Here is a 21,439-nt window from a genome sequence, read left to right on the forward strand (position 1 = left end):
TCGGTTTATCTACCCTGTGGAACCCGAGATAGAACTGACACATATGGCGTCGGAGAGACTGGACCTATGCTGTGAAGTGTCTAAACCAGATGCTGAGGTCGTGTGGTACAAAAACGGGCTGGAGGTGGAGGAGAGTTCCAACCTCATCCTGGAAGTGGATGGAGCTAAACACATGCTTGTCATCCCTGTTCCCACAGTGGACGACACCGGAGAATATGTGTGTGACACAGAAGACGATTCTGTGACCTTCTTAGTCACAATTACAGGTAGGAATGTACAGCTTAAAGTATTATGTTAAATCAACTTGAAATTTTGACCTCATCCCTAATTTGCTCAAAGTTTTATTTGGATTTATTCATGCTGACCTCCTATTCCCGCCCACATCCCTGTACTTAGTTGTGATTGTTTGAAAATGTAAACTCAGAGTGAAACATAGTGGGTTCTAAATGTGATTTTCTTTTATCATATTTTTTTTTTTGCATCTCTAAAATTCTATTTATTGTTATTAATTTTCTTTTCAAATCTGTATCAAACACACTTGTCAGAAAATTTGCAATCACATAAATGCCTGTCAAAAGGCCCCTTTAAATGCACGATTTACGCTGATGTCCAATGGCTGCAAATATTCAGTTGTGTCCCCAGGAATCACAAGTGGAATTGAGTTTGTTCTCTTGGTGGCTGCTTTCACAGAATCTGTTTCATGGGCCCTCATGCTGTCCATAATGAACAATGCTTTTTTTCTGTGAAAAAATCCACCTGGTCGCTTGGTGTAGGACTCCGTAAGCCATTCCTTCATTAGGCTTAGTTTTCTTTTGGCATAGTCATCCACTTAAAAATCACCATTAATGGAAGCTTTTGTCCAGATGCTGTAACATCTCAGAGTGAAATGAGTTTGTTCATGGCCAGTTATTTTCAGCATGACAGCCGATTCGACTTTCTTATTAACTGTCCTAGTGAGAAGCAAGTCAAACATCAAAGGTACTTCATCCATGTTTATAATGTTGTCTAGTTCAATGGAATTCTGGGCAATCTTTGTTTGAGTGAATTTGCAGAAGTTCTTAAGTTTTTCTTCGTAGTCAGGAGAGAGTTGCTGACACAGTCGTCTGTGCCGTGATGGACAGACCGTTTCGTCTCATATACCTGAAACTCCACAATGGCCCACCTCTGAAATCTTCAATCGTCTTTTGTTCACGATTGTTTTGCTTTCAGCATCTGCACGGTGGAAACACCTCAGCCATCTTCTCTTTGTATGTTCACCCAGTCTTCAAGAATGTTTTCCAGTCATTTGCTTTTATTTCCTCTGAAAGCTTTTGTCGTCTTTTTAAATTGACTAAGCTCTCCCCGCTGCCACCTCCAATGTTGCACCATCGATTCATTGATACCAAGCTTACGTGCAGTGGCCCTATTTCCTTCTTTAATGGCCATATCGATTGCATTTAACTTAAACACTTTTAGTCTAAAATAAATTGCATATGTAATTGACATGGCTGTATATTTTCACAAAAATTGCTCTTAGATATTTTTCTTACCTTGTTTTTCTGTATGTGAAACAAATGAATTAATGTAATATTGCCTTTTTCCTCTTCAGAATCAGCAATTGTTCTCAGTCGTCCACAACATCTCCCAGAGACGCTGAAGTGCAGCACTGACAAACCGATCGTCCTGGAGGTCGAGGTGTCACGCCCAAACGCAGAGGTGACGTGGCAGGTGGATGGTCAGGAGATACAGGAGAACCCAAACGTTACCATCTCTGAAGACGGGCTCATAAGACGTTTAACCATCCACTGCCCTTCTCTGTCTGATACTGGGAAATACACGTGTGATGCTAAGGAAGACCAAATACACTTTCAAGTGAAGGTTTCAGGTGAGACACTGACAAAGCCTGTTCAAAGAGGGATACTCGTTTGTCACAAAAATGGCCTCCTTCCCCCTGTTTTCAAACCATCAGTGAGGGGCGGGCCACATCAGTTCAGATTCAGTTTAAAATCAACTGTTTCAGACCTGCTCCTTCAGATTGAAAATTACTTGGAAAGTCATGATTTTTTTTTTGACTATTGAAACTTTTTCTATGATAAAACGGTTGTGATTTTCTTAGCTTTGTTCACCATCTTGATTGTAGAAAAAGGTTCATCTGGACATCTGTTTTTTCTAAACTGAGTCCAGATGACGACAACTGAACCTTTTTCTACAATGGAACACTCCTGGACGAATGAGGGATTACACCGACATACTCACTATCTTGATATTTTTTCTAGTTTGAGGTTATTTAAAGTACCTGGACTCTCAGAGATCAAGGTCAGCCAGAGATACAAATGTTCCATTCACCCCAAAGGTGGCAGTCACTGTCAGAAAAAGTTAAAATGTTTACTCTTGAATACAGTCACTTGTCACTGGGGCCGTTCCCTCAAAAGCCCACATTTGTTCCCCTGAAATGGGCAACAATATGGGCAATATGCCATCGTTTTGCCATACTTCCTATATTGGAGACCGATCACAATTTTATTTTTACTGATTCATATGCCATATACCTTTGTATTGCCTTGAATAGGTAACTAAATTCATCCTAAGATTAGTTTTTAGTTTGGGCGGAAAAACATCTCTTTGTTTGAGTGGCCTTCAAGAGAAAATGAGTGAATAACAAAATGGCAATTTACCATTTACCAAAATAGCAGATTGTCACAGATCAAAATGTATTTGATTGTTTCACCATATTGTCCAGGAATAGATATGACTCTGAATCTTTTTTAGAAGTCAGTCTGTCCAAATATCTGCAATCTGCTCAGTCTGCTGCGGTTACATGCACACCAAAATCGGATTCATGAAAATGACATAAATATCTGTGATCATCCCTTTGTGTGTGATGATCAAGATGAGAAACTCTGGTACCATAAGTGACAGCAACATTACACAAAATATGAGCTGCTCAGAAATATAACAAAAAGCACAAGCTACTTTCGCCATAAGTAAAAATGTGGACTTTTGGAGAGTCTACTTCTTCAAAGACTTCACACTTCACTGTGATTGGTTGTATCCGACTGTCACTCACTCAGATGACCTATAGGAGGAATCACCATAGAACTATCTCAACTACTGAATATATTGTTGGTGAGAGTAACGATTTTGCTAACTTTACTTATTTTTCCTTCTTCAGAACCTCCAGTGGAAATTTTAAACAAGTCCAACATAAAAACCATCGTGACCTCAACCCTTTCGGACGACGTGGTTCTGGAGTGCGAGCTGTCCAGGCCCAACGTGGAGACAAAGTGGTACAAAGATGGCGAGCGCATTGAGCAGGACGAGCGGCTGTGCATGGAGAAGGAGGGCGAGTTCAGGTCGCTGGTGATCCTCGGCGCTGAGCTGCGAGACAGTGGAGAGTACTTCCTGGATGCAGGCGACGACGGCATCAGCTTTCAAGTCACGGTTGAAGGTATGGAATAACAAAATACAGTTAAATTATAAAATAAAACGGTATACAAACGGTATATCTTAATTAGACTTAAGAAGTCATGAACAAAGCTGTAAAGGCATTTAGTAGTTATAGAAGGTATTCATTATTGTTTGTTATTAAATACATCTTTTTATGCTTTATTAATACCAATAAATTATGTAGTGCCAAAAAAAGATCATAGAATGGTAACAGGCAAACCTTTCTTTCTCTTCATATTTCTTTACATTTTGAGGTTTTTCGTCAGTTTCCGTAAAACTGTCCAAATTACACTTACATTTTTTTTTCTCTTTCTTTTTAGAATTATTGCTCAAAATTAAAGGAAGTATTAAAGTCTCCCCCAAAAAACTTATTTTCACTAGTTTAATATCCAAAATATGCTTAGTCGTCTCTAAAATTTGACAAAATGTCAAACATTTGACATTTTAGAGACGACTAATTGATAGTCTGTGAAAATGACCTTAATTACTCAATACTGACTCATTTAATTCCATATGAAAACCAAAAATAATATTTCACTTTCACTGTCTGATTTTTGAACAGGTTTGTATTTTAGTGAAGCCTTGTGAGATTTTGACAGTAGATTGACAGTTGATTTTGGCCTGGACAAAAATACAATGAGTTATTTTCCACAAAACTGATTTTTTTTCTTTTTGACACCATCTTCTAGACATATGATTTATAACACTCTAGTTCAGGGGATTTGCTCAAGAATGGGTGGCATAATATTTAAAATAAGTAGTCAATTGTAAGTCTTTGAAAATAATAAATTGCACTTACCTACACTTTCTCCTAAATTGTTGTTCCAGAGCCTCCAGTTCGCATCATTGGAAACTCGTGTGACGTGGACATTCAGGACATGATGGCAGGAGATGAGCTGATCCTGGCGTGTGAGGTGTCCCGGGACAACGCTCCCGTCCAGTGGCTCTACAATGACAAACCGCTCTCCAACGATCCCCGCGTCTACATAGAAAGTTACGGAACGCTGCGGAAACTCATCTTCTCCAATATCCAGCCATCTGACTCCGGGAAGTACGTGTGTGACGCTGTGGGTGACAAGATGGTCAGCGTCGTAAGAGTTCAAGGTATGAGATCACGTCAGGTCAATTACCATCAAAGTTGCTATTAAGTCCAAACAAGCAGTTGCAATTAGCAAATCGTATGTATAATATCTTCTGCAGATAACTAATTGTCCTTGTGTCTTATGGAGGACCAAAACTGCCAAATTGAAAAACAAATGAATATGAAAAGGGACAATGAAGTCAGACTTTGTTAGAAGCAGAACAAGCAGCTAATGCTAATTCTTAGCTCATTTCACCGGTTGATCTTTAAAATGAAGATTAATTATTTAGCCTAATTGCAATTGGATACATTTAGAACAAGAATAAATGAACAATAAATAAATGTCATTAAGACATGAGAAAGATGGCGTTTTTTTATTGCACTGACAAATGTAGAAAATCAGGCATGTCCTTACTGTGCTTTCATCTCCACAAACCTGACTCGTAATTGGCGTGGAGGAGCCTCCTGCTGCTGGTTTCCATAGAAATATAGTTCCTTTGACTATATTATTCCCCATTATGACACAAAACATATCTCATCTCCACAAAGAATGTTCAGAAGTATGGTTTCTATTCTCCAGAACGTTTCGTACTGTTGTTTTAAAAAAATGATTTACTATATATGTTGGAATTTAGTTTTTTCTTATATCAATTATTCAATTTATTTATTCATTAATGTATTCATCTATTTCCATTGTTCTGTTGCTGTATGTATATTGAGTATTCCCTAGCAGCGCAATGCTCAGTCTGCATTAATTTCTTTTTAAGCAGTTAAGTCATCCATATTCTTAATAATTGTAGGTTTTTACTCACCTTTCCTATCGTAATATTTGGCAGAAAAGGGCAGTTGCTTTTCCAATGAACATGTTTGAATGTGCTGTGTTTCATCCTTTCCGATAATGCTGTATTTCTTTGCAGACTCTCCAGTCACCTTCCTCAACAAAGAAGAGGATGTAGTTCTGATCGGTTATGAAGCAGAGAGCCTGACGATGACCAGTTACGTGTCCAAGGAGAGTGCAGTGGTGCGCTGGCTGAAGGATTGGAGCCCGGTGGAAGAAGACCGCTTCAAGTCTGTGATGGACGGATACAAGCGCACGCTAACCATCGAGCCTCTGAAGAGATCTGACGCCGGAGAGTACACTTGTGACGTCAACACCGACCAGAGCCACTTCAGCCTGCTCGTCAAAGGTCTTAATATATATTTGAGGCATTGAGTTCAGTTCAATTAAAAGAAAAAATGGACTAAATGAAAGGAAACATATGTACATCACTACATTTGAGAGCCAGTATCTGTGCTTTCTCCAACACTACATCAAATAAAAATAACTTTTGTTTACCATTTAAAGACTTACTGCCTGAAATGGTAGAGGAGTTATTTTCGCACATTGATAGTTTGAGTTTACGTCCCATTTTTGAATAAACAAAAATATCTAAATTGTGTCCAGATCACTACTTTGAAATACTTTTTATGTGAAACTTTTACTTTTGTAATATTTTGCCCCTGTACTTTTACTTAAGTAACAAAAATGAGTACTTCTTCCACCACTGTATCACCTATATTGTTTTTAGCATTACTGATTTCAAAAAGGCTGGTGAATTTTAAAAACTTCAAAAACACAGATTTACAACATGGTTTTGAGAGTGAATGAAGCAAAACACATCTCCAGGTATGATTTTGATTAGGAACAACATTATAAACTTACAATAACTGTTTTTGCCCCAGAAATGCGAGTGAAGTTCACGCGACCTCTCCAGGACACGCTGGCCCACGCTGACGGAATGGTGACGCTACGCTGTGAGGTAGTTAAGCCCAAAGCCGACGTGCAGTGGCTGAGGAACGGAGAGGAGATCCTGCCCAGCAGGAGGTACACCATCAGGGCAGATGGAGTGGAGCGCAGTCTGACCATTCACAGGCTGACCCGAGACGACGCTGGGGAGTACGCATGTGAATCGAAGGATGACCGGACAGCAGCAATGTTAGCAGTAGAGAGTGAGTATTCAAAGAAGGTGTTGTCTACTAATTTCTCTATTTCTTACTGATGAACCTTATTTTTACTGTCTTAAAAATGTGAGACATAAACCTAGTTCCTTTTAAACAGCAGTGGTCCAAAATAAATGTCTTTGTTAATAAAAGTGTAGTTATTGTAAAGGCTTACCAAATGTATATTTTTCATGTTGAAACACTATGTAACACTAACACTAACACCTGCTTGTGCCAATGTTGAGATGCTTCTGTTTTGCCTGGAATGTTCCACAATATGCACTTGATCTATTTTGCATTTTCCACTACGGACGTCTTGTCTGATGTCTTCAGTTTAAAGATGGGTCAGATGCAGAAGGAATTTCCAAACTGGGACAATACATTCAGAATCAGAAAAGGTTTATTGCCATTGCTAAAGAACAGAATTCACAAACATAGGAACTTGCTTTGGTGATTCGGTGCAACATAAAACAATGAACAATGATAAAACAACCTATATAAAGTAATAAAAATAACAAAAATTAAAATTTGCTATAGGATAAAAAAAAATAGGCTGTATATATATAAATAAGATGAAAAAAAGAAAAATAGGCTTACTATGTACACAGAATTTACAGTTGAATTTACATATGTAGTGCAGAAAGTGAACAGTGCAATGAGTGATTGAATTATGGTTAAATTGACAGTGTCAATGAAGTCTAACCTACCTTATCCTTAAACAGGGTGACCAGGCGTGCATTCCCAGATATAACCTGTGGCTTGTGTAGCTGCACCTGCTCAAAGTCTCTACGGAGAGAGAGAGGTGATACTTGAGTCCTAGTTTGAATTGATAAATAACTAAAGACAGACTATTCTTACTGTAATAAAAGGAACTGCATCTGTCTAAACTCTGCCTTTTCCCCACTCGCTCTGTGGGGCCCACATCTGACTCAGTGACAGTCTGCTCTGATTAGAAAATGCACCTACATTGATTCATCTTAAATTATTGTGAACAAAGGCAGTATAGTGTGGATAAGTGTCTCATGTCTCAAACTCTGCACCACTTTTTATTTGACAAACGTTACTTTCAAATCCCACATAAATAAGTCAGTGTAAGTTTTTGCAATGTGAGCCCAGAACCATAGTGCACACACAGGAACAAAACGTCCTGTTTAAGGCTGTAAGGTTGTAGTGTTTGTGAGGCTCTGAGAGATGTGCACAGGAGCAAAGGAACCACCATAGACTGGAATGAAGAAGGAAAACAAAATGGAATTATGTATTAGTGTGCTGTAAACCCCTTTGGAAGCTAGGACTTCATATGAGATTCTGAATCTCAGTGGGACTATCCAGTTTAAATGAACTATAAATAAATACAAGAGATTATTTTTGACCCCAGATTACTGGTAGTGGGGGACCACAGCCCCGTTAACATCAGTGGGAGGGACATGGAACAGGTGGTATAAGTATTTGCGAGTTAATTTGACTCTCAGCTCTAATGGAGCCAGCATGTACAATTTGTCTGCCCAAGAATTAGCCAGCGCCAGTATTTTCTAGGGAGACTTATGCTATATGGAGTGGAGGAGAATGCTATGCTTATGTTTTTTTATGAGCATGAATTGATTATATTTTACCATATGGCATGTCAACATGGTTTGGAAACCTGTCAGACATATTTTAAAGAGTGGGTAAAAATAATTGATACAGCTCCTAGTTCACTGCAGCAAATCTTTGAGGAGACTTTTAAGAAACTGGGCAGTTGTCCACTGACCCGTTGATGCCCTCAGGGAGAATGTTTGGAGTCCCAAACTGCAAACTGAACAGATTTAAACACTCATTAGCAATTAAATTGCTGCACTGTCAAAAAATAAAAGTACAGATGAGTGACAATGCAGATGTTAGACTGTGCCCGGATCACTGCCGAGGCAGAGGGCAAGGTCAGCAAGGCCAGCTTCAAAGTGCAAGGTAAGGGGCAGGAGATGTAGAAGATGTCAGTGTGTTCTGAAAGAGAAGAGTTAAAACTTAAAACTAAAACCAACTCTGTCTGTCCTGGATTAAAAACTGAACATTTTCATTTATATGACTCAAAACCAGATTCAATGCAGCAGGAGAATAAACCTCAGTTCTATTTTTCTGTTTTACTTGACCATTTCTTTTACTGCTCCTAGTGCCTCGAGTGGTTGAGTTTCTGACGGAGCTCCACAACACCATGGTGCTGGAGGGAGAAGACGCCACGTTCAAGTGCGTGGTGTCTCCGGAGGACGTGAGCCTGGTGTGGCTGATGGACAATGAGCCAGTGAGCCTTGGAGAACGCTTCCAGGCTCTGCGCAACGGTCTCTGCCACACGCTGCTCATACGCAAGTGTCAGATGTTAGACTGTGCCCGGATCACTGCCGAGGCGGAGGGCAAGGTCAGCAAGGCCAGTCTCAAAGTGCAAGGTAAGCCACAGGATGAGTAAGGTGAGAAACTGCAGGTGAATAGGAACAAAATCTTAAATTTACAGAGCAATTTGAAACTCCTTCTGTGGTTTACTTGTAAATGCAAATGTAAGAACATTTTTTCATTTAATGATATAATAAATAAATTAGGAATATTATGGGTTCAAAGAAATTTGCCAAGATTGCACGAATATTATTTGGATCACATAACTCTGAAAAATTGATTCAGACAGGTTTCAATTTATTTTTTTAATATGAGTTATATCTTGTGTTTAAATACACCAGATCTTACTGAAAATTGGCATACAAATTCTAATTTCTCCTAATTTTTTGGGGTTAAAACGTAAATAAATCAGGTGTCGAATTAGATATGAATATATCTTCGAGTCAGATCTGTCCAAATCTTGTTAAGCCCAAGATTGTAAAGTTGTATAAAGCGTCTTTGGGTCTGGATCACCCACAAGCGTCCCCCCACCCTGTGTTTGTTTCATGTTTGTTTTTGTTGTTTAATAAGTAAATTGTAAAAAACTAAAAGTGTGCACACTATCTTTGAGCACAAGGGCTGATGCATTTAGAATTAACGGCCTTTAAAGTTACATACATAAAAATCTATAAAGTGTATTACCGGTAAATGAAATAATAAAACATAGGTGCAGATGGACTGAAAATTCTATGATTTTTGACAAGACAATCTCACGTTCTAGACAATTTAAACATGTTGTATACGACTCTCTCAGAGGCACAGATCATGTTCACAACGAAGATGGACTCGGTGATGGCGGAGGAGTTTGAGGAGGCCACTCTGCAGACGGAGATCAGCCTGGAGACGGGTGAGGTGCAGTGGATGAGGCAGGGTGTGGTGATACAGCCAGGGCCCCGGTTCACCCTCACACAGGAGGGACGTACACGCAGCCTCACCATCCACAACCTGACCCTCTCCGACCGGGGGACCTACCGCTGCGAGACCCTCCACGACCGCACGCAAGTCAAGCTCAATGTGGAACGTGAGTCTGCACTTTGTTGGATTGTTTGCTGTTTTTGTAGTTTTTTTTTAATCCATATATAACAATCATTTACTACATTTTGGTCAAAGCGTTATAAAGAATCTAAGGAGGTTAAAATGTAAAACTGCTGTGGAGGAAACCAAAAGAATTTAACAAATATAGCAAAAACTCCTTTTTTCACCACAGTTTTAAGTATTTTATTATATAGTGGTGTGATTATTGTCAGTTTTTAAATTTCAGACAGCTACGCAGCATTGCTGAATACTTTGTGTATCACTGTGTAATAAAAGAAAAAAATATAATAAGTTGAAAGATCATTCAGTTAATTGATAATAACTATTATATCAGTCACAATATAATAGTAAGAACTGAGATAATAATAATTGTGACAAATTTAGAAAACAAAAAGTTGCATTTTTATTCAATATTTATTAAAAGCAATGCTTCTTTCTCTGGCTGTTTATGTCCCAGTAGCTTTTCTTTATCATTCATAAAGTTAGATGTCATAGGATGATCACAGACTTGAGGAATTGTTAGCTATTGGAGGTTAGCTGCAGTTACATGTGCACTCAAAATCAGATTAGTGTCAGATTTATTTAGTTAAAATAGTATTACAAGGATATGTAATCAGAATGAAATCTTCTGATTTCTTTCTGATCACAAGCCCTCTGATTACTCGTGTCATATTTTGTGGTTTGCATGTAATTTAAATAGTCTTCTTAAATAGATCTTTGTCAGATTTTGTGATATTTCTTCTCATCCCTTGTACAAAGCAGTGGGCGTGTCTGGGGGGTAGGGGAAAACAGGATACTTCAGTGCAGTGGCATGAATGAATCACTCTAAATGCAACTTCGAGCGGGTAAATGAGAAGGGAAAAAAAGTTGAGTTCGCAACTTTCCAAGATGGCACTGGTTTAGTCAGAGTCTCTGCTAGCCCTGAGCAAAAATCCACATTTTTTGCCTGCACAACACCAAAATAAAGGAACTGTATGCTTTGAGGGATGGAAAGTTCGAAAAAGGCACCTAAATGAAAGAATGATGCAACATCCAGACAGTCTAACAGTTTACAGATTCCAACCTCTGAGAAAAACTAGCCTCCCGAGCTAACGTTAGCATGCCAGCCGCTATTCTGACTATTGACCTCTGTCCAAATGTTAAAATTCTACAACGTGAGCCCAGCCTATTGAGCAAATCACTATTCCCGGCTGCTCGTCATTGTGAGATTGTTTCTCAGAAGAGTTTGGCGGCGCTGAAGGTGTTAGAGCATTTGGCTGAGGCACCGGGAAAGTGGACCATGGCGCTACTGGTGCTGAGGGGTTCTTTTGTCATGTGATAAGCTGGGGGTATTTTTGAATCACACTTTGTCCTTCACACTCGTTATTGACAATGACTCTTGGATGAGAGTCGAAACGTCTATTTTTTTCAAACTGAGTCCAGATGACTACAACTGAAGCTTTTTCTACTTCACACTAAAGGCAAACAAGGGCAACCACAAGGAAGAATAGTCTCTTTGTGTTTATAACCCTGACTTTTGCATTATAATGAACCTTCAACCCAAATGAAGATTGTATGGCTAGAGGTTCATACAAAATGCAGGATTGGTGATCTATTTGATGGGACAGCTTTTGTTTGATAGTTTGACAGTTTTTGTATGCCACTGTCTGAATGTCTATGTTATGTCTAATGTCTATGTAACTAAGGTTATAAAATCACCTTACGCTGGAGAAAATAATAAATTCCTCTTATTAGCGTACATGGTATGCACACGCAGCACGCTACGCATGCACCGCTTCTCTGCAGCCAATTGCGTTCTTGGCAGCGCCCGATACAAGCATGGATCTATTAGAATGTTGGATACAAGCCACCTGTGCATCTCTCCATTCTGTTCGTGGGGAGAAAGGCAAATCAAAGCTAATACTCGCTTTTCCTTTAAACTAAACTGGGCTCCGCCATCCGACATAAACCTCCTGCAGGTTGTATTACCGGTATATATAGGGCTGCCTAAGTTCTCAACATACTAAAAAGGTAATTTCAGACTAGGAATCTGTAGCCTGGTTCTTGCCATATTGAGCCGTGTCTCACTCTGAATTGAGATCTTCACATGAATCAATCTGGGAAAGCTCTTGCCGAAAGGCGTCGCCGAAAGGCGTCGGGATTCGTCACACGAAAACGTCACACGTCACAACAGTGAAAGAAGCAAAAACATCTAAAATGTTAAATCCCAGAGTTCAGAAAAGCACAGTCCTCTTTGCACATGAAATTTCCCCATGTGTGGACAATAAAGGAATATCTTATCTTTCTCATCCACCAATGTACAAAGCTAAGCCGAAGTACGGCCGTCAGCTCCGCCCCGTCAGCTCCGCCCTGTTTGTTTCGGTTCGGCTTGTTTGACTTCCGCCAAAACCACAATGCTGCTCTGTGACTGGATCCTATTGGCCCTACATGCCATGTGATTGGCCCATTTACCTCTGGTGGAGACTGCAAACGAATCAGCAGGAGCCTAACAAGATGGATTCTCACGATAATCACGATAATTCTTCTTGCTGGTAAGGTTAGGGAATCGGTGCAGTGTTGACATGTTGGTCGCATGAACATCGGACATTTTACACAAATCAGTCTACTTTATATCATATTTTAGTGGCAAGACTTTTCCCTCATTCTTCACTTAAGTGAACAAGTTCCTGCTCAACCAGAAGTGTGATTACAATAGAAGTGCTGATCCGTGGCAAAAAGAGGCAAAAGTGAGCGGGCCGTTTTGGGGTGTTTGCACTAGACTTCTGTAAGCTCTTGTCTTCTGAAAATCTGATTAATTATAGTGTTATTGAATGTGTTTGTGAATAACAAAATTGAGGGTAATTTAGCACACTTCAGTCTAGGAAAATGTAATCAGTATCTGCAGAGTGTATATTTTGGGTTTTATGTTTATATGTCTTTTCCCATTTCACTGTTACCAGTATTGTATCACTGACCCGCACCTCAGAGAGTTGACCCTACATCTATGTTACTCTGGTAATACATGCATCACTCTTTTGTTTGCGCTGCTCTGTTTAAAGTACATTTATAAAGCAAACAAGCTGGAGATGTGATTGCCTTTACAATTGTTTGATTCATCTTCTGAGCTTAAAAGAAAACACTTTGTTTTCCCAGATTTGTGACATCAAAGGAAGATTCGAGATCTCTGTTTTTAAATTCATAAATCAACACCAGACTCTTCTGAGCATTTCTACTAATTGCGTTCATTACCACTGCATGCCTACTTTAGCATGTCTGGGCAAACTAGGCTTGTTTATCTCTCCTTTGTTGCCAGTAGATTTAGAACTTAAAATAATGCATCTAAACTCAAACAGTAGATGCTAAAGCATAGGTACAAGAGCGTGTTTAAGGGACAATAACAACAAATAATGCAGAATCTGTCCTTTAATATGAGAAAACGTAATAAATATAAAAAGAAAAACCTTAACACAAATTCCCATAATCATTTATTTGTTCCCTCACAGCTAGAAAAATCACAATACGCAAAACTCTAACCGACCAGGAGATATATGAACGAGAGACGGCGTCCTTTGAGATCGAGTTGTCTCATGCCGACGTGGAGGGCTCCTGGCAGAAGGACGGCATCCGAGTCAAACCCAACAACCAGTTCATCGTGAGCCGAAATGGACGCTCCCACGGCCTGACCCTGTCGAACCTGAGCCTGGAGGACACCGGCACCATCGTGTTCTTCGCAGAGGGAGTGCGCACGTCAGCCAGACTCACCGTCAAAGGTTGGGCCAGATTGAATGATGAAAGGTGGGGTTGAGGTAGAAGATTGTCTCGAGGAACGTCTACTTTTTGTCCATACCAAGTTTTCTTTCATTGTAATTGAGAACTGTTATGTTGGACAATAATGAACCAAAATGCGAGGGCCACAACTGTTTAACAATGACATTTTAGTTTTCTTTCATCGAGCACCACAAAACCTGTAATATTGAACTTTAGAAAAACGAGACAGAAGTTAGATACAGTATTAACGTACTTAATGGCTAATTAAAAAAAGAGTCGCCATGTAGCTTTCTCCTTCTGCATGGGTGATTGTCTTTCAGCAAACTGGTGCAGTGAGTGGCTTCTCATTTCTGAAACAACCAGGTGGAAAGACGAATCCCGTGGTCATGGAAAATATGTCAGTGTGTTTGAGAAGGGTCAAATCATTGGCATCAAGCAGAGGAAACATGTGGGAGAAACAGAAATGAATCTACTACAGATCTGAACCCGAGTGAGAGTGTTTGGATGAGCTGGAGAAGGCTTTACACGCTTTCTCATCAGTACAGTAAAAAATATATGCAACACTGAATGGAACTAAATCTTTTGACGTTGCAGAATCTTACTGAAAATATACCACAGCGTTCAAAATTCTGTGGCGAATTTAGTTTGGACAGGCGGTGTATAATGAAGATAATAAGCGCCAATTTTCAAAGCTGTCAAATGTCAATGTCAAAATGCAGTTTTTTGTTTTGCTGCCTCATAATCATTCTGTCCCATTCATTTTAATATCAGTCCTGTGTGTGCCAACTGCCCTAAGCACACCACTCCAGGAATAGTCGAAGCAATACTTTTTACATACAGTATAGATTGACTAACTTTGGTATAAAAACCCCAGTAGTAGTTTTGTTTTTTATCATTAAAATTGTTTTAATTTTCAAAGAATAAAACAACCTGTCAAACATGAAAAATCTAACAAAACACCACCAGAAATAGAAAAAGAAAAAAACAGACACAAATCAATAAAAACTACAACACAACTGAACCCAAACAAATGTCCCACTTACCACTGTCCTCCAGTAGTAGTAGGAGTAGGAATAGGAGGACTAGTAGTAATAGGAGTAGTAGCAGCAGCTTTAGTAGTAGTGGGGTATTGATGATTGATTGATTGATTGATTGATTGACCTAATGTACTGCAGAGACCCCGGTGTCCATCCTGCAGTCTCTGTCAGACGCTCGTGTTGAAGAGGACTCTCAGCTCACTTTGGAGTGTGAATTCTCCAGACAGCTGCTGGAAGTCAAGTGGTACAAGGTATCTATTATGTAGAGTTTGGTACAGATTGTTTTAAGTATTTTAGGTTGTCTTAGCAAAAAGTATTTTACCTGCAAAACAGAAAGTACCAAATCTAAACCGAAAATAACAGTATTTCTTTCTTGTCCTGCTATAAGCTTTTTGAGAGGCCGGATAACAGATTTTCATCCGTCAATCAGAGAACCATCCTAATAAGCCAATGTTTAATATATTTTCTTGTTTGTGTCTCAGAATGGGAAGGAGCTGAAGCCAGGGAAGAACTGTCGGATCTACTCTATGGGCCGAAAACGCTTCTGTCAGATCCTCCTGTGTTCTAAAGCGGACTCCGGTATCTACAAGTGTGACACAGGAGAGCTCAGCACAGCCTGCACCCTGGAGGTCTTCGGTAAGTCCACTCTCTGACCTCTACAAACATGGGACTCTTAGATCAGTTTAAAGTGCAGCATTTTCTCTTGCGTAAAATCTGAATGTGTTTAAAATGTGACTTGTTAACAGATTTTTTATTTAAAATGAATGCACAAATCTACTTGCATGACAAAAATAATACAATTGGTTGTTTTTGAAGCTAAAGCTGCAGGGATTTGCGACTCAAGTGAAATGGCTCCATCTAGTGGTAGGACAAGGACGATGGACTTAGACGGCTTTAACGTTAGACCGTTCCATAAAATAAACACAGACAGAAAAAGGAATAGTATAAATAAAAAAGGTAATTTGATAAAATGGCATCTAATCATTTAAATCCCTGCCAAAAAAGTTACTCTGGCCCTTGCTCTTCAAAATGAGGATAAAATGCCATACAGTTTTAGAATATGATCATGGCCCTTTAGTGTAGAAAAAGATTCAGTTGTAGCCATCTGGACTCCGGTTTTAGGAAAAAACTAACCCTTTTGTGTAAATGTGCTGGTGGACCTTGTAGAGCACAAGCTGGAGATTGTGCAGGAGCTGGAGGACTTGGAGATCCAGGAGGAGCAAAACGCCGTCTTCATGTGTGACCTGTCGCTGGAGGACGTCAGCGGAGAGTGGTACAAGGACGGGCACAAGATCAGGCCCACCAGCACGATCAAAATACGGACTGAAGGTAGATTATTATTGTTAATTTTTTATTAATTTTTTTCATCATTCAAAGATGTACAGTTTTCATATGTAGAAATGGCTTTTTTGGTTAAACTTTTGGAAATGGTGAGCTCAATTTGACTCAATTTGTTCAATAACGACAGGGAAAAAAGGGATACCCATGATGAAAATGTACTTTTATGAATATAGAATTTGCTAAATATAAGAATTCAATTAATTGCCTTTTTTTTTTACTATAGTCCACTTTTGTATCATGAAAACCAAAAATTATATGTTCCACTTTTAAACTAAAGTTGGGTTCAATGTGACGTATTATAAATTGTAAACAATCTCTCCAAAAGGTTTTAATAATAGTTCAATTCCAAAAAAGGTGACTAATTGTTTCAGGGTATTTTTTTTACAAAAATTGCAGTTGGGGTCAATTGTTTTTATAAATTGTCCGGATAGGCCCTGGTCCATGTGACATCACAACAATCCGAGCTGGTAGACTTTGTTAATGATTCATATCGCTGTAATTACTGGGCCTATCCACGTGAAACAAGAAACTGCGTAGCTCCGTCAGAGTTACAATGGCCCCATCTGAAATTATGACAACATCAGAATTTATTAACATAGTTATTATACAATTTTCAAACTAATGTTTAATGCCTTTTGTATTCACAGGAACTAAACATTTTCTGCTAATCTGCAACGTCAAACCAGAGGATGCAGGAGAACTCCGGTTTGTGGCCAGAGATGTGGAGTCAGTAGCTTACCTTGAGGTTGAAGGTATGGCAGCTGAACTTTACAAAACTAACTTTCACTTGTTAAATTTTTAGCTTGTTAGAGTATTAAGAGAGATATTAATAAATAAATATGAATAGAACCAGTAGAGTAATTAAGGAGAAATATTGTGGAAAATGTTCTTTTATGAGCTAGTAACCATGTCATAATTGTTTGCTTACTCAAAATGTATTTAATCCCTGCCCACAGCCACTTTCAGTAATGTCACATTGCCATTTTTCACAAGACATTCTCTTTTTTAAATAATATAACTTGTTTTGAATTGTCAGAACTTCCAGTAACTATAGTGAAACCTCTTCGAGACCGGACGGCGTTGGAAAAGCACCGGGTGATTTTGGAGTGCACCGTCTCGTCTCCACGCTGCAGTGCCACGTGGTACCGAGGCCAGGACGAGCTGGTCTCCTCCGACCGGCTGGAGATGGTGGCAGACGGCTGCACGCACAGACTCATCATCCAGGAGGTGGCGCTAGAGGACGAGGGTACCTACAGCATCGAAGTGGGAGAGCATACATGCAAGGCCAAACTCCTGGTAGAAGGTATGTTATTAATGTGCATAGCTACACATGGGATCAATTTCAAATACATTTTCTATTAAAAAAAAGGTTGAGAAAGTTGTCAAAATGGCTGTTCGTGTAATTGAATAAAATCTGTTTCGCACCAGTACAGGTAGTGTAAAAGCAGCTCTCGGGCAGAATGAGACGGCTGTTTGCTGTCTGCATCTAATAAAGACTTTTTATTGTCGTCAGAGAACCAGAAAGTAATTAGCTTTTCTCCACTCCGGCCTCTGCAAGTTGTGAAAAGCGCTTATAAACTCACAGATGATTAGGTTGCTCAGAATGCGTTAAAAAGTGAGGAATAAGTTTGAAGAATTGTGCACAGCACCTTTTAAACTTTAATGATAAATCTATAAATAATTGTTGCGCAATTTTACAAATTCAAAAGCACATTGTTGCCTTACAAAGGGCACATTTGTACAGCACTCTTTGTACCTTTTAAAGGAGACATATTTGGCATTTTGTTAGGTACTTGCACTGTAACATAAGTAGATCATAATTTTTCATTGTAAACCATAGTATTTATTCATTTGACATGGACAAAACAGATGCATGTGATTTTTTTTCATTTTCAACACATGTACATAGGAGGCTTTTGAAAGAGTTCAACACAAAACACATGATAAATTAGTAGCATAACAACATAAATTTCACTCAAAATGAACATGTTTCCGAAACATGTTCATGTCAGTCAGCAGTTTATGTCAGCGGAAAGAGAGTCCTACTGGCTGGGTTGGGTGTTAGGATCCATTGAAAGAAAACTGTCCAAAGGATGTTTATTTTTGAATGTCTACGTGACGTTTTAGAACTATGTGTCAGTCAGCTGTGATTATTTGTAAAAATAAAAAGACTAAGTACAGGGATGTGGGCAGAGATAGGGGGTAGGTGAAAACAGGTATTTTCGGGGCACTCGCACCTCAGTTGCAGGATAAAACAGGATTACTCAAACATGCAGGAATCAAAATATTGTATAACTCATAGTAAACTAATGATGAGGAAATGCTGTTGTAATAAGTTCAAATGCTCATTAAAGTTGATTTTACATAATATCTCCCCTTTAATGAAGATTTTGAATTGGTAGTAGTTAATGGTTAAATCATTCCCTAAATAAAACTCCCAAAGATCAATGCAAAAGTAATTTTTGGGTTTAATTTATGTGAAACTTGATTGACTGCAGTCCGTTTACAGAAATCCACTTCTGTCAAACTGGATCTTTGTAAATCCTTGTCTTCTGCCCTCAATCATTTGTTCATCTCGACAAATCTTACACTATTTTAGTGCAATATGAGTGGATAGTGGATCAATTTAATTATAGAACATGGAAACATGCTCTGACAAAAAATATAACATTACTGCGAATAAAACAAGGACAAATTATCTTTCAAATGTAATAATTTATTGTAGAATTTTATGCTTTTAAGCCCTTAAATTGAATACATTTAAGACCCCGCGGTTGCCCTATGACCACCTATGATACCTTTTCTACAACTTGCAATTGAAATAAATCATCATTATTTATTGTTTATAATGTTCAGTACTGTTTTTTCACGTTCCTGTCCCTGTTTTAGGCCAGGCCCTACAGGTGGTGAAGGAGCTGGAGGACGTGAAGGTCACGGTGGAGCAGACGGCCTGTTTCCAGTGTGAAGTGTCTGTGGACATAAATAAGAGTCCAGTGTGGACCCTGAACGGAGATGTTCTTCACCCGGGGCCTGGGGTCCGCCTGGAGAGTCACAAAACACTGCACAAACTCTGCCTGAAGAACCTGGGAGAGCACATGAGCGGCACAGTGCGCTTCACCCTGGGCAAGGCCAAGTCCAGCGCCAGCCTAACTGTCACTGAGGAGTAACAGAATGTAGAGACGTTTTATTTTTCTGCAAGTAATATGTGACTGATGGAGCACATAAATAATAATTTCTATTACAAATAAAATGTTGTTTTGAGTAGCTATTTGTATGTCAAATCGTTATAAAGACAGATCTATAATTTACTATACTACAGTGGTGGAAAGTAACAAAATACAAAAGTAGAAATACTGTGCTTTGAGTGCATATCAGACTAAACATCTCACTGAAACATAGTGAACATCATTTCACCCTGGAGAGACAAAGAGACCACGAGAATGGACTGTTTAGCAAGCTTTATTCGCAAGTTATTTGGCGCTCAGACCCTGGCGGAAGACGTTGCAATCATGGGCACTCCATGATCTATTTGTATTAGATGTCTCCCCCCGGAGCCTGGAGACTGGTGGTGGTAGATGTGAAGAGAAGGTAGAGGATGAGGGGAATGTAGAGGAGGAGCTGGGGAGGTGGTGGGTCACAGTACGGTTTGAGCGGTCGAGCCATCTGCCTGAGGCTTAAATGTGACCGCCTGGGCGCTGATTGGGAGCGGGGAGGAGTCACTGGGAGCGTTGATTGGGGATGAGGAGCAGGTGCGAGGGCCATGGTACAGACGCCCCCTGACCTTTCACCCTACTTCTTTGGCCAGGAAAAACTGCATAACCTCTTTGGGATAAGCGCAGAAACCTGGAAGAGTCCATGGTGAAGTGAGGGATCCGACTCTCACAGACGGACAGGCGGGCGCCCGCTTGAGTGCGATGATGGCGCTGGGGAGAGGGGTCCTTCCATGGAGGCCTTGACGTAGATGGATGGAGTTAGGTCTTCCAGGCTGAATTCACGCAGGCTTCATTAGGCCTGAGCTGAAGGACTTATTATCCGGGGGCTGGGAAAACGCAAAAATCGAGTAGTAAACAAGAAGGGATATGCGAGTGAGTGGAACTTCTGTGAAAATATTTTGAAAGACGGGGCTCAGAAGTGCCACCTCAAATATCGATTAACATGGGGCCAATGGGAGCCCAAAAAGTTGCAGTAAAAATATGACGCTCACTTTAAAAAATAGTTCATGCAGCAAGCGGCCATATTGGATCAAACACGGCGCTGCCAAAAGTGCACCTCGTCGTACTTTTGGCATCTTCTCCTACTGTTTTCATTGAAAAAACTTTTCAGATTTGGCCACAAGGCAGCGGTGAAAATGTCTGTTCCATAAATCCAAACTGGTCTGTGCAATATTTACCGTATTATTAATCATTAATGTTAACTAACAGTTATTCAGATGACTATAGCATAAAGAACATGCTAACACGTTTATCAAAGCATCAGTTTTACCCCAAATCACTAAATCCATTGAATTCTTCTTCCTCAGTGTCACTTCGAAACAACTTTTGAAAGAGTGGAGGGCTCTATATGACTATTTGACATAGTTTTGATCAGCCACCACAATTTTAATAAGGTTTGGAACATTATTTTAGGTCTTTACAAGATCAAGATATTTGTTATTTTGGTTATGATAGTAGCATTTTTCCAATGTTACACAAAAAAGTACTGCTTTTGTTTTTGAGGACAATTTAGCAGGAAGCTTAAGGGCCAACAACACCCCTGACATAGTAGGACTTCCTGTAATTTTCAACTTTTCTTCACAAACTGCAAACATAAACATGAGAACCTGCTAAATGGATTTTAACAGGTTGAAGCACAGTTCCTTCACAGCTCTAAAACTCCACTAGCTAAAGTCACAGATTTGTTATTAGCTGCTGATGATGGACTAAGATAAGATAAGATAATCCTTTATTGTCCCACATGGGGTAATTTCATTGGTGCAACGCAGGTAGATACAGAACAGATCACTTATAGGAAGTCTGAAAAACACTTTCAGTAGAAGATCTCCTATAAACAAAAACTCCCATAGACAAATAAATACATACATAAATACCATTGCATGTGATCACGACAGTAATTGCACATGAATATGTGTCACGACGGCACATGGATTGCACATGAATTTCACAGTAATTGCACAAGAATCACGACAGTAATTGCACATATGACGGAATTGCACATCAGTATTAGGTTAGGTCAGTATTGCGAGTGTTCAGGACTAACAGTGTTTGTTATAAAGTCTGACAGCAGCAGGAAGGAAAGACCTACGAAACCTCTCCCTCCCACAGCGAGGATGGATCAGTCTCTCACTGAAGCTGCTCTTCAGAGCGGACAGAGTGTCCTGCAAGGGATGAGACTCATG

General features: G+C 39.5%; 1 protein-coding gene across 1 annotated transcript in view; it reads left to right on the plus strand.

Annotated features, from left to right (window-relative positions):
- obsl1a (obscurin like cytoskeletal adaptor 1a) overlaps positions 1-19,312 on the plus strand; it is a 34,656-nt gene extending 15,344 nt beyond the window's left edge. Inside the window, exons 11-25 of the mRNA XM_072446956.1 lie at positions 1-266; positions 1,589-1,864; positions 3,152-3,427; positions 4,255-4,530; positions 5,425-5,694; positions 6,230-6,496; positions 8,632-8,901; positions 9,639-9,905; positions 13,402-13,668; positions 14,842-14,954; positions 15,186-15,339; positions 15,871-16,032; positions 16,692-16,796; positions 17,081-17,347; positions 18,934-19,312. The exon at positions 1-266 is cut by the window's left edge and continues 10 nt beyond it. Of these exons, the coding sequence (XP_072303057.1) occupies positions 1-266; positions 1,589-1,864; positions 3,152-3,427; positions 4,255-4,530; positions 5,425-5,694; positions 6,230-6,496; positions 8,632-8,901; positions 9,639-9,905; positions 13,402-13,668; positions 14,842-14,954; positions 15,186-15,339; positions 15,871-16,032; positions 16,692-16,796; positions 17,081-17,347; positions 18,934-19,211 (3,514 nt within the window). The 3' untranslated portion in view covers positions 19,212-19,312. The remainder of the gene's footprint in view (positions 267-1,588; positions 1,865-3,151; positions 3,428-4,254; positions 4,531-5,424; positions 5,695-6,229; positions 6,497-8,631; positions 8,902-9,638; positions 9,906-13,401; positions 13,669-14,841; positions 14,955-15,185; positions 15,340-15,870; positions 16,033-16,691; positions 16,797-17,080; positions 17,348-18,933) is intronic.
- The last annotated feature ends 2,127 nt before the right edge of the window (positions 19,313-21,439 follow it).

Source organism: Eucyclogobius newberryi, unplaced genomic scaffold, assembly GCF_026437365.1.
Source record: "Eucyclogobius newberryi isolate DKJ021-1_F unplaced genomic scaffold, fEucNew1.0.hap1 SCAF_1, whole genome shotgun sequence".
Classification (NCBI taxonomy): Eukaryota; Metazoa; Chordata; class Actinopteri; order Gobiiformes; family Gobiidae; genus Eucyclogobius; species Eucyclogobius newberryi.